This window comes from Perca flavescens, chromosome 6 (assembly GCF_004354835.1).
Source record: "Perca flavescens isolate YP-PL-M2 chromosome 6, PFLA_1.0, whole genome shotgun sequence".
NCBI classification, from domain to species: domain Eukaryota; kingdom Metazoa; phylum Chordata; class Actinopteri; order Perciformes; family Percidae; genus Perca; species Perca flavescens.
The window spans coordinates 23522518-23535282 of NC_041336.1; the positions used below are offsets into that span (position 1 = coordinate 23522518).

At 42.7% G+C, this 12765-nt stretch overlaps 1 protein-coding gene across 1 annotated transcript in view; it reads left to right on the top strand.

Moving 5' to 3' along the window:
- Positions 1 to 12485, top strand: part of lars2 (leucyl-tRNA synthetase 2, mitochondrial) — a 31948-nt gene extending 19463 nt beyond the window's left edge. The window contains exons 10-21 of the mRNA XM_028581419.1: positions 667 to 771; positions 1198 to 1313; positions 1455 to 1738; positions 4016 to 4114; positions 6035 to 6172; positions 6255 to 6358; positions 6923 to 7102; positions 7338 to 7507; positions 8473 to 8550; positions 8653 to 8764; positions 9652 to 9779; positions 12095 to 12485. Coding sequence (XP_028437220.1) covers positions 667 to 771; positions 1198 to 1313; positions 1455 to 1738; positions 4016 to 4114; positions 6035 to 6172; positions 6255 to 6358; positions 6923 to 7102; positions 7338 to 7507; positions 8473 to 8550; positions 8653 to 8764; positions 9652 to 9779; positions 12095 to 12274 — 1694 coding nt within the window. The 3' untranslated portion in view covers positions 12275 to 12485. The remainder of the gene's footprint in view (positions 1 to 666; positions 772 to 1197; positions 1314 to 1454; positions 1739 to 4015; positions 4115 to 6034; positions 6173 to 6254; positions 6359 to 6922; positions 7103 to 7337; positions 7508 to 8472; positions 8551 to 8652; positions 8765 to 9651; positions 9780 to 12094) is intronic.
- The last annotated feature ends 280 nt before the right edge of the window (positions 12486 to 12765 follow it).

A 12765-nucleotide genomic window follows, 5' to 3' on the forward strand; every position in this document is an offset into this window, starting at 1 on the left:
CACTAAGTGGGGGAAAGAAGTTTTTTTTTTTTCTTTCTTAGATTCTTTTTTGGGCATTTTAGGCCTTTATTTTCATAGGACAGATGAAGACATAAAAAAGTAGAGAGAGGGGGAATGACATGCAGCAAAGGGCCACAGGTCGGAGTAGAACCCACAGCTGCTGTGTCAAGGAGTAAACCTCTATATATGGGCGCCTGCTCTATCAGGTGAGCTACCCAGGCGCCCAGGAAAGACATATTTAAATGTTTCATCATTCATTACTTTTTTGTAAGATAGATTACTACTCTACACCTGCATGCTGTCAGCGCTTGAAAAGGTTGTGATTCTTTGCATCTTATTTGCGTTCTTTATTGAGCAGTGCCCCGATTAAGAAAATGACGTGCTAATAGTGAAAAAACAATCCTCATCCTCATATGACGAAGGAACAAAATTTCTTTCGGGCCTTTTCTTAAAGATTTTTACTGTATTTGTCTACATATATTTCATATCACCAGTATGGATGCATGTTTGGAACTTTACTAATGTTATTATGTTTATTTAATCCTGTCAAGTTATGGATGTAGTCACTGCAGTGGACTGAGTATATGCTAATTGGGATTCTCTTGATTCCCTCTCTGTCTCAGCGGTGAATGATTGTTGATACACCTCCTACCCTTTGCTCTCCAGACACCCTTACAAAGGTCACCGCTTGCAACCTGTTCACCGGCCACGAGGTTCCCCTGGTCATCTCACACAAGGAGGCGTTTGATGGCTATCTGGATACTGTGATCGGTGAGTTATTGATGTGTTCATGTGTGGGTGGTTTTCGCAATCACCTAGAAATCGTAACTGGTGAGTAAGAAGGTAATTTGTATTCATCTGTGAGCCGATATAATAGACAGAGAGGTTGAATCTATGAACAAACAGGAACACTTGTCCTCTACACAAGGCTAATTGATAAGGTGAATGATGTAATTAAAAAAGAGAAATGGAAAAAGTATTCAACTTTAGTGGATTTGATTGTGCAAAAAATGCTGCATTTTGAAAGTGACCCTTTTACTATATATGTCTTTGCCATGCCGTATTGTGGATGTCGTAATGATGTAAAACCAGTGGGTGTTTGTCTCACAGTGTGTGGAGGTGGAACCCAAGGGATTGTTAACCATTAGTCACAACATGTTTTTTTTATTCACTGTGTTAAATGTTCATGCTCCGCAGGTATCCCAGACTGTAGTGTGGAGGATTTGTCTGTAGCCAAAGCTCTGAATCTGAGGTGGACCACAGTGCTTAAAAGTGCCGAAGACGGGACACAAACTCTGATCAACTCTGAGGAGGTTCGCACCGTTGACAATGGCGTTGATAAAATTCAGTGACTGATGATTATTAAATTATAATAATTATTTTGCTGCATAAGTCAAGCACAACTCTCTTTAAATTCTATAGAAATTTTTTTTTTAATCCTTTTCTCTCTCTAGTTCTCAGGCCTCACCAAAGAGCAGGCATTTGACTCCATTACCCAGAAGGCCAGAGAGCAGAAGATCGGCGGCCACCTTACCAGCTCCAAGCTCAGGGACTGGTTGATATCAAGGCAGCGGTACTGGGGCACACCCATCCCTGTGGTGCATTGTGGGTCTTGTGGTCCAGTTGCTGTCCCTGAGGAGCAGTTACCAGTTACATTACCAAAGCTTCCGTCTCTCAAAGGAAAGGGTGTGTCGCCACTGGAGGCTGCTCATGACTGGGTCAACTGCAAATGTCCCAGGTAATGTTTTTTTGACACGACATAAGATGTGGAAATCATCCTGTTCATTATGGTGTCTGGAGTGAGAATTGAATTATGTGTAAACCTTCACCAGTGAGACGCCTCTCCTCCGTACTTCCTGTATTTCCTCGGGAGACCAGCCCCGAACAAATGAGCCTGCTGTTGTCAGCGCAGGCTGAGAGGATTGACAGCTTTACAAGAACACAGAGCATTGAGAGCGAGCTTGTGAATTGTGTGATTAATACTTTTGCTCTGACTGGGTTATGTAATGAGTGGCATCTGTGACAGGAGCAGCATGAGATGATGATGGAGGTTGCATAAGCCAGCTGTGCCTGGAGAGACACACGAATACTGTACATGTACGCACACACATTAACCTTTTGTACACAGGTGTAATCACACACACACACACACACACACACACACACACACACACACACACACACACCACACACACACACAAACACCACTCTCCAGCAAGTCTTCTCAGTGAACAAGTTCACCATCACGTCACCATGTTGATTAAAACAATGGCTCACTCAGTCGCAGATGGCACAAGTCATCAGATTGTGTTCAGTCACTTCCAAAAAGCTACTATAATTCCTCCCATCAGCGGTGATTGATAGCTATAATCACCAAGACGCCGTTATCTCCTCTCTTCCCATCTCCCCTCCGTTGTTAAGTGTCTGTGGAAATTTGTTCTCTTCACTCGTCGACCATGTCCAATTAAAGTTTGAGTAGAACACAGTCAAGCAGTGTGATGAGAGATGGGCGGCAGAAATGGAGTTTTATTTGTCCTTGAGGAAGTAATTTCCTGTGTGCTCATCTTGTCTCCGACCCTCTGCGGCACTGTAAATTGGCCTGCCAACTGAACCCTTTCCTCGGCTTAGCCTGGCTAGGAAGGTGTGCGTGCAAGTGTGTGTTGTTCCATGAATTCACAGGTAAAGAGAGAGACCACCTAGTTAGCGCAGCACACGCACATTGGCAGACAGGCAGCAGATGGGGGGCTGTTTTCAATGGGAAGAGAGCCTTCGTGGAGTGGGCAGCTGCCTCTCTTGCCTCATCTGTTTGAGCGCCTTTTGGCTCTTTCTGGCTCATCCTGCAAACACACTTTAAACACTCATGCATACAGGTGGCTTCAGATTTAGTTACCTACTGCTGCTGTTAGGCTCCTTTCATAGCTTAGAGAAGGGCCATCTCCAGAGACTACCTCTGTGGGCTGTCTAATCTGGTCTGACTGTAGCCGCTTCCAGCTGTCTGTCAAATGAACACAATTTGGCCTCTGATTGGCCAGTCTTGTGTGACAGAGGCGGTGACAAATCTCACTTGCTTAAGCAAATGTGTACAAATTTTCTCTATTTTGTGAAGTTTCTATTTTTGTATTCTTTTGTGATGATAGGTGCTTCGTTGTACTGCTGGGTTTTTATTATATGAAATAACACCTGACTTCCAAATATTATGCTACACCTTATTATTGTTGCTAGGCAACCTTCAGCTCATCCTTTATCATCACTGCCTTATTATAGACCAGTATGGTAGGAGGTTGAGGGGTTTTGTTTCTCCATGTCTGTGTTAGTGAGTGTGATATTAAAAAAATATTGACGGTGAGTAGACAACAAAGAGACGGTTAGACTAAACCGAGACATCCCATAAGATCCAGGACACTATACCTGCTCTGTTGCACATAGTAAAGCTCAGAGCTTTGCTTCTGTTTAGCTTTCTGGCACACTGATTTTAACTCTATTGAGACTCATTATAAAGTAAAAGGCAGACGCTTTCACTGTTCCATTAAGTGCTTTAAATCAAAAAAACTCTTATTTCCTGTGTCTTTGCAAATGTCCTCTCATCGCTGTAAAAGTGATGTTGGCAGATTCGCATCACATACCCATGTGCTGTTTGGCTTGGATAGAAAGGGGCACAAGGTGGCATTTCCAACACAAACACACGATCATGTGTTTGGCCTGCTAGTTGGCTTCCTATTAGCACAGCCTGTTAGTCAGGGCACAGAATCAGAGCGCTGGTGCCAGGCTGGCTTCAGCTGTGCTTCTCTACAGGGACATGACCCCCACAGCCAGATGGAGCTAGCTTTATACACACACACACACACACACACACACACACACACACACACACACACACACACACACACACACACACACACACAAATCACATGATGTGCCATTTAACTAAGTATACAAACAGAGATTGTTCATTTGTTCGCGTTCTAATTTGTCAGCCTAATATTGACTTTCTTTGTCTCTGTGTCTCCTCATTCAGATGTAAGGGCCCAGCGAGGAGGGAGACTGACACCATGGACACATTTGTGGACTCCGCCTGGTATTACTTCAGATACACAGACCCCCATAACCCAGACAGGTACAAACCGCCTCCTCCTGAGATTACATTAGCTGTTTTTCCAACCATTTTTGACCATCAATCAAGGCACCGAAATGCAAGCTTTGTATTTGTTCCTCTTGCATCTGTTTTCTCACGCTCTTATAGATTTTAGCACAAATTGTCCAGGTCTTATTTATGCTCTCATCTTACAAATGAAAAGAAGGGAAAGCTGTGTGGGTGGATAAGCATATCTGTCTGTTTTTAGATATTTAAAAAACAAACTTTGTAATCTCTGCTATGTCAGACAGAACTTGATTTCCTCTCTTGCCTCTCACACACACACACACACACACACACACACACACACACACACACACACACACACTCTCACACACTTGACTAGAAGTTGTATTTCCTGCCGATAGAGATTATGGAGCTATTGCTGTCACCTGCTGGGATGGTGGCGATACCCTGAGCTCAACAAAAGAGATTAATTTCCCAGTGCCCTGACCTAGCTGTAAAGCTGCTTTAAAAGAAGGGGGCTGCTTTCCCCATCACTTTTCTTAGCGGGACAGATTATGGCACAACAGAAAAAGCAATTACACTATTTGTGCATTACAGTTAGCCTGCTGAGCCTTATGTGCACTAGGGGAAATAATGAAAATAGGAAGCAAGAGATGTTGAAAATAGCAAGTATAAGATGGAGCAAATAGGAAAATGGTGTTATATAGAAATGTGTATGTGTGGTTATGTATTAGAGTTCCCTGGACGGATGCCAACGAACTGGCTAAATTATTTTCAGCCTTGTGAGTTCATAACTTTTTTCCCTGGTTCAATTATCCGGAGACACCATCAACCAGAGAGTGAGGGCGAGAGAGAGGCAGAGAAGAGTCAAGGAGAGTAATGACTGGTGTGAAAGGTAACACACAGAGATAGCCGTCTGCCCTAAAAACCATCATTAGGTGGAATCCCTGCCTCTGCTGACCATCATGCTAGTCAGGCTAACCACATGCAGCTCGAAATCTGAAAGGAACAGCCCCGTCTCAGTTCATCTCAGATAGATTTTTCTCCACAAATACCTGACTGTTAACATAAGAAGCTGAATTTAGAGGAAGTCGTCAGAGCCAAATTTGAAACACATGAAGCCAGTGCGATACAGTAGAGGAGGCTTCAGGAGGCTTCTGTTCACTTCATCCCTGGATCCTTGTGTATCAGATTCAGCCTGCTCCCTGGAGGAAGTGTACATAACAACCAGTGCTATGTGACATGTTTTCTAAGAACATTTTCTATAGGCAAAAGTCTGCTTTGCTACTGTACTGCTGATTCATCTAACAGTAAACTTTATTTATACTGTACATCACCTTTCAAAACAAAGTTACAAAGAGCTTTACGCTGTAAAATCTATATTAAACATTTTAGCACCATAATCAGATAAGGTCAGGCAAATTAAATAAAAAAATTAAATCAAATGCACGACAATAGATAAAGATTAAAAAAAGAGTGAAATGAACAAATAAAACATAGTAGAACTGGAATAATAAAACTACATTAGTGAAAGACTAATAATCTCACTCCATATAGCAAGATTATATTTAGGTCACCAAAGCTCTCACATACGCTGCTCTAAACATGTTGTGTTGTGTGTCCTGGAAAGAAAAAGATTCTCCGTGGAACAAGAAGTTGGAGTAGTAAATTAGAAAAGAGAATACTTCTACATAAACTTCATCAACAGTAGGACAAGTAAGAAAAACAATGTATTGGAGTGTAGTGCAAAAAAACAAGACTACAGAAATGGCAATTTAAACTAAGCATTAACCATCTTAAAAATAACTTGTAGTCTTGCACATTTAGACTGGGTTCCTTTTTTTTCATGTTTTTATTGTTAACATATCTCTTAATACCATAAATTCAAAAACAGCTTCATAACACAGCTCCCCCAAACTTGCTCTTCCTCTCCAGGCCTTTTGAGCGCCGCCTAGCGGATCATTGGCTCCCTGTGGATGTGTACATCGGAGGGAAAGAGCACGCTGTCATGCACTTGTACTACGCTCGCTTCCTCTGTCACTTCTGCAAGGATCAAGGTCTTGTTGCTCACAGGTACCGTACACAGTGCTGCACATCTGCTTTTGCTGTGCACATACACGTGTGTATGTTAATCCATCCTCTTTCTGTCTTTCAGGGAGCCTTTTTGGAAACTGCTGGTCCAGGGTCTGATCAAGGGCCAGACTTTCAAACAGGCAGACAGTGGCCAGTACCTAAAGAGAGAAGAAATAGACTTCTCAGGTATACACTACCTGAATTTGCAGGGTGTTTGTCAGTGTGACATATCTCTAACAGATGGAAGAGGAGAGGGCTCTCCTCGCTCTGCCAGGAAAAAAAACAAAAAGCAATTTCGTTTTTTTTATCATAGTATGTATTGACATCAATAACCCTTTTCTGCTGCAAATAGCACTCCCTCTCTGTTTTGTGCTTTACAGATTTACCCAATTGAATGACAAGTTAACAAGCTACTTTTGACAAAATCCTTTGAAGAGATGTAATAGGTCTCTTACAATTGGCTTCACGCCCAAGGATCTTCAGCCTCTATCTATTGCTTGGTAACGGTATAAATAGAAGATCCTGGTGATATATATTATTAAGTAGGCCTTACATATTTTTCTTTCTTCTGTCTTTTACTACTTGTGATTGAGCAAGAGCCAGTAGGAAACAATAAAAGTAAAACAAAATAAAAACACACAGTGAGATAAAAATGTGGTTTGCAAGTTCTTAACGTAAAAGAAAAGGTTGGCAAGAGTATGTCACTTTGTCTAGCTATATCCTCTCTGACTCCTAAACTGCCTCTTCCAGAAAAGGAGCCGGTGGTGCGTGGCGGTGGTCGTATTGAGGTGACGTGGGAGAAGATGAGCAAGTCTAAACACAATGGTCTGGACCCCCAAGAGGTGGTGCAGCAGTACGGCGTGGACACAGTTCGACTCTACATCCTTTACGCCGCACCACCTGAACAGGACATCCTCTGGAATGTCAAGAGTGAGCCGTGACGCCACTGCAAAATTACACTGAGACCTTAAAGTTATTATTTAGCATTATGAATTCAGAATGATGCCAGAGCACGTTAGTTTTATGAGATTTAGCTTTATCTATATGCCATAAATTGTTGCCTCAAAGAAAACTGTATCAGTTGATTTCAAATGGAATACATTTTCCAAAGCATGTCATATTGTAATATCCTTTTTTCTGTTTCTGTGTGTGTTCACCACGTCAGCGGATGCCCTCCCTGGTGTTCTGCGATGGCAGTCTCGGCTCTGGCAACTGGTGACCAAGCTGAGGGGGGCTCGGCAACTTGGAGACGTCCCCAGCCCCTCCCTGCTGAAAAAGAAAGAGCTAGCAGAGACCAAGAAGATCTGGGAGAACAAGAACTACGCTATTCAAGAGGTATAGCCTCAGACTGGCTATGGTTTTGAATAAATGGCTGAAAATGTCTCATGGTGACAACAATTAGATATTGCTACAGTCGTTACCAGTAGGGGTCAGTAATGGGCCCACATTTGAAATCACAACGTTCCTCCCAATCTTCCTTCAATAAGATTGTACATTGTTACATTGGTCTATTTTTAATTCATTTGTTTCTGTATATTATCTGTGGATTTTGTTTTTAATGTGCTGCATTAAATAAATCATTAACTTCATTAGACTTTTTTACACTGCAATAGAAGGCATGGTAAGCTGTCTTTTCTCAGTTACAGGGTACCGTATCATGGCATGGTCCAAGTTAATATGTCATGTCATTACACAGGCCAACAGTACATAGTCCTGAGTTCCAGTCTTTCCATCCAATGCTGAACATCCATCGCAACCTGAAACTCCCAGAGTAAAGTGTAAAAGCAAAAGGGGATGGAAATTGATTTTAAATCCAATCTGTCTCCTTTCACACTTTATAAATAGCCTCCTTCGGCTGCCAGGTTTGATTCTCTCTTTCCACCCCTCAGGGCTGGTGCTTTTAAAGGACCTCAGGCTGTTTGCCATAAGCCCCCAAAGCCGAGGCTGTCCTTTGATCTGTCCCTCAGAAAAGCCTCGGTGATCGACCTCCTTTTCCCTGAGGCCCTTCCCAAATGGGTTCTTCTTCCCAGAAGGCTAAGCAGGGCAATGTTAACATGCTGTGTGCCTTTAGCCAGTTCACATGGTGATACCGGGAAGGAGGCTCCTCTTTTGGCCGCTTATCATTGTTTTCTCATAATTCTTTAAAGTCAAATTCAAAAAATATTCAATCCATCTGGAAGCAACCGCATGTCCAGTAACCAAAACAGAATGTAAAGCCTCAGACTTTATAGTTGTTACTAACTGACTGTGTCATGTGATGACCTATTGTTTGTTTTTTTGTTTTTTTTTGGTATTTTCAGGTGACATCTCACTTCACAGAGGACTTCCTCTTCAACGCAGCCATTTCTCGGCTGATGGGACTTACCAATACACTAAGTGTGAGTGTTCCCTCTGGCACCTTGAAGTAAAGGTGTCACATTTTATTGTTTATAATGAAACACTTTGGAAAATTACATTTTTACCACTGTGTGTGTGTTCAGAGTGCAACGGTCAGGGTGGTGCAGCACAGTGTGGAGTTTGAGGAAGCTCTGGCTGCGATGGTTATGATGACCGCACCCATGGCCCCTCACCTGGCTTCTGAACTTTGGGCAGGTTGGTGGCATGCAAATTAGTCACTAATTCTAATGTCTGTAAGAAGAAGTTGCCTCAGATAAACGTACTATTTATTTATCTAATACCAGCACCCAGCAGTGATGTAATCAACTACTGTTAAGTCGGTGACACTACTGTTATACATCCTAGACGAACCAAGCCATACAACACCTGAAATACTGTATTGCTATGTATTATAACTGAAAGCAGTGCTGGGATCTCTTGGCCAAGTGTAGAAACCAAACGATACAAGGGAAGGTCTAGTGCCACTTTTCGGGCCTCGTGAAAGCTTGCCCCCGCGCTGGCTTGGAGGACATCCCCTTATTGTCGATGACACACGTACACAAGCTCCCTGCACACAGCTGAGAGAAAAGAGGTTCCGGAAAAAACATATTGTCCAGCTGATAGCCGCGGTGAGGAAAACCTGTCAGATGACCTCTGGGAGGAAGAGGCGTGTATGTTTTTAATGAGTGGCTGTGTGCATTTTGTTTATGCTCACGTATGTGGTTTTATAAACAGGACATGCAAGTGAGAAACCCCTGCTGCACTCAGTCACATTGTATTTTTCACTCTTGCTTGTAGTTTGTAAGTCTCACACACAGAGTTCAGGATGAGGAAAGTTCACATCCTTCCGTTGTGCCTCCAGGGAGGTGTACTCTTGCTGGTTTAATTAAGAGTCAGGACAAGGGGTTGTGGGTTGTTGTTTGACCCCTCACAAAATACTTTTTCTCTACATACCAGGAAAACAAATCTGGTAAAAAAGCAACATAAAAGTCATCCCCAGCAGTTTCTCTGGCTCGGTTCAAATAAAGATAACCCATTTACTTTGTTCTGGTCTATTTTCATTCAATTCTGTTTTCCTGCGTTTCCTCCCGGGCCTCTCCCAGGTCTTTGCCAGGTGAAAAACCCCCTCAGCCCCCTCCTCCAGCGGGGCGGAGATGTCCTGCAACAGTTCTGGCCGACTGTGGACCCCGAGTACCTGAAAGTCCCTGACTTAGTGGAGCTGTCTGTACTGGTAGGATCTCACACACACACACCAAGGTTATAATCGTTAACGAAAACTAGGTGGGGAAAAAAACATTGTTGTTAACTTAAGTACAAATAGAAAATGAGGCATTACAAAAAAATTATAACTAACTAAAACTGTAATGTCTGTTTGCAAAACTAACTAAAATAAAATAATCAAGTAAATGTCCTTAGTTTTCGTCTTTGTCAATGTCTTTCATAGAGCAAATAACGTTATCTCTTTCAGAGTTGACATTTACGACCATAGAGCTGTTTTATACAGTCTATGCCATAGACATAGAGTTTCCGACTGGTAACCCAGAAATTCCGACATTCCATGTTAAATTGAACACAACATAGTCCATGCCCCTCGCCTGGCATCGTGGCGGTACCAAAAGTCGGAAGAAAGCGGCAGAGTCCTACCTTGCAGTGGAAGGTGGTGAAATATGTGGACAATTTCTTAAAGGGAAAAATCCCACGAATTTGGTACGTACACACACACACACACACACACACACACACACACACACACACACACACACACACACACACACACACACACACACACAATCTCTTTTTTTTCCTTTTCTTGTCTGGAATATCACTTTTACTCTGTCACAGTTTTGCTCATGCAACTTTTTCAACTAACTCTAAAAACATGGTTGTCTTATTTTTTGGTTTTGAACATAAATGGTTTTCACTCAGCCCTTTGCTCATTTATACATAACTTTATTAATCAGTATATACGCACACATTTGCTCTTGCATCCACTACCATTTTCACTCAATCTCCACACTTAGATCTAAAGTTCCATGATTACATTCATAGTCTGTAATTTTCAAGAGAGCCTATGATTACTGTGTGTGTGTGTGTGTGTGTGTGTGTGTGTGTGTGTGTGTGTGTGTGTGTGTGTGTGTGTGTGTGTGTGTTAATTAAAAGCCAGCAAGAGAGCCACCTTTTTTTCTGACTCACTGCTACTCTCTCACTCTCATTTCTTGTGCCCTTTTTCTGCCCATGAGCTCAATCACACAAATAGCGAAAGCCCTCGGTTTGGCAACATATGTCATCATTGGGAATGTGTGTGTTTTTGTGTGCACTTTTAAAGGCATGAAGACAATCAGAGAGAATATCCAGCTGTGATGGGAAGGTTCCTCACAACTAACACTGGCACATGAATGAACACGCATACACACATGAACACACGTGTCAGTCTTCACAGTGTCCTGAATATTGACTCCGTTAATAGATCAACGCTGAAACTGCTTTAATCTGACTGTTTTCTCTCTAAAATGGTAATCCCCTCATGCGCACACACACACACACGTGATAAGTGATGATAGCACACAGTCAGCTGACTAACAGCACCTGTCTTTTACTGTTTGGATTCTCCCTCTGTGCTCTGACAAATAGAGACAAGAAAGCACTAAATGAAAGAAACCGTGTGTGTGTGTGTGTGTGTGTGTGTGTGTGTGTGTGTGTGTGTGTGTGTGTGTGTGTGTGTGTGTGTGTGTGTGTGTGTGTGTGTGTGTGTGTGTGTGTGTGTGTGTGTGTGTGTGTGTGTGTGTGTGTGTGTGTGTGTGTGTGTGTACAACTCTGTTCTCTCCATAATCATATTTGCTCTGTCTGGGAGTGAAAATAATGCTCAGTTACTAATTTTTGCATCCTTGTTCCCTTCCTGTTCATCCCTCATACACAAGCCATACATTCTATACACCCCATCTCCCTTTAAACACACACAGTACATATAATTGAGCTCCCAGAGCTCGATGATGATGTTCTGTTGGTTTTACTTCAGACCTAGCTCTCTGTTGTGGGCTTCCTCAGCTCTGTGGAGGCAACCTCACTCTCTCTGTCCTCTAATCACGTACTTGGGTTTGTCCCAGAATGGAGGCCATGGCTGAGTGGCCTCAGATACGTGCACACACGCACGCGCACACACACACACACACACACACACACACACACACACACACACACACACACACACACACACACACACACACACACACACACACGCACAGTATTTTTTAACCACTTCCAGAGACATGATCACATTCACCGTGTGTACACATGCACTTGCTTCTAAACATTACAAGACTGAGTGCCCTTCCCATACCTACCACTAAGTATGTGTTTTAAGGGTTCACCGTATATGTGGAGAGAGGTGGAGTCTGTTATTTTGGGCCTTTTATGCCAGGAAGGAAGAGTTTGGGTACAGTCTGCCAGGGCAGAACTGCTTTCAGATGGAGACTTGTTGAATGGGCAACATTTGTCAGAACAGTAACTTATCCCATCTATTTATTTCTTAATTCTTTTTACCATCAGATAAACAACAAGGCCTGTGGGACAGTGAACGTGCCACTGCAGGTGTCCAAAGATCCGGAGCGGGTGCAGCAGTTCATTGTGAAGAGCCCGTTCGGACAGAAGCTTCTTGGCGAGCGCAGCATCAAGAGAGCCATCCTCTCCCCCAGGACCGCCCTCATCAACTTCCTCATTGATGAGTGATGTTTGGGCATTCACCGCTACTTTCGTAACTGCTAGACAATGGTGAATGCCTGTCAATCAGTGACTCAGCACGGAGAGAGAGACAAAAGAGGTGGACTTTTATATAAATTAAGACAAAGTGATGGGATAAAAGTATGTTTACTGTCAATTTAAATGTCTAAAGATATTTTATTTATATATTCCTGTTTTTTAATAAAAGATTCAAGAAGCAGTTGGGTTTCTAGTCTCTTTAAAAAAAAGGTAGATTTAGCACCTATTTCTGTCTGTTTCAGATCATCCTCCCGTTTAGTTAGAGCCTCTTGACAATCACACATGAGCACAAACACCACTTCAGATTCCAGTCATCCTTCAGATTCCCATTTTCTCCCGTATCAGTACTTTCAGCATCACAGCCAGGACCACAACTGCACACGTCTCCATCTGCCTGTCTGCTTGGCGTCTCGGCTGAACGCAGTCTAGATCTGCCTTATTGTATTGTATTTCTCTATCTC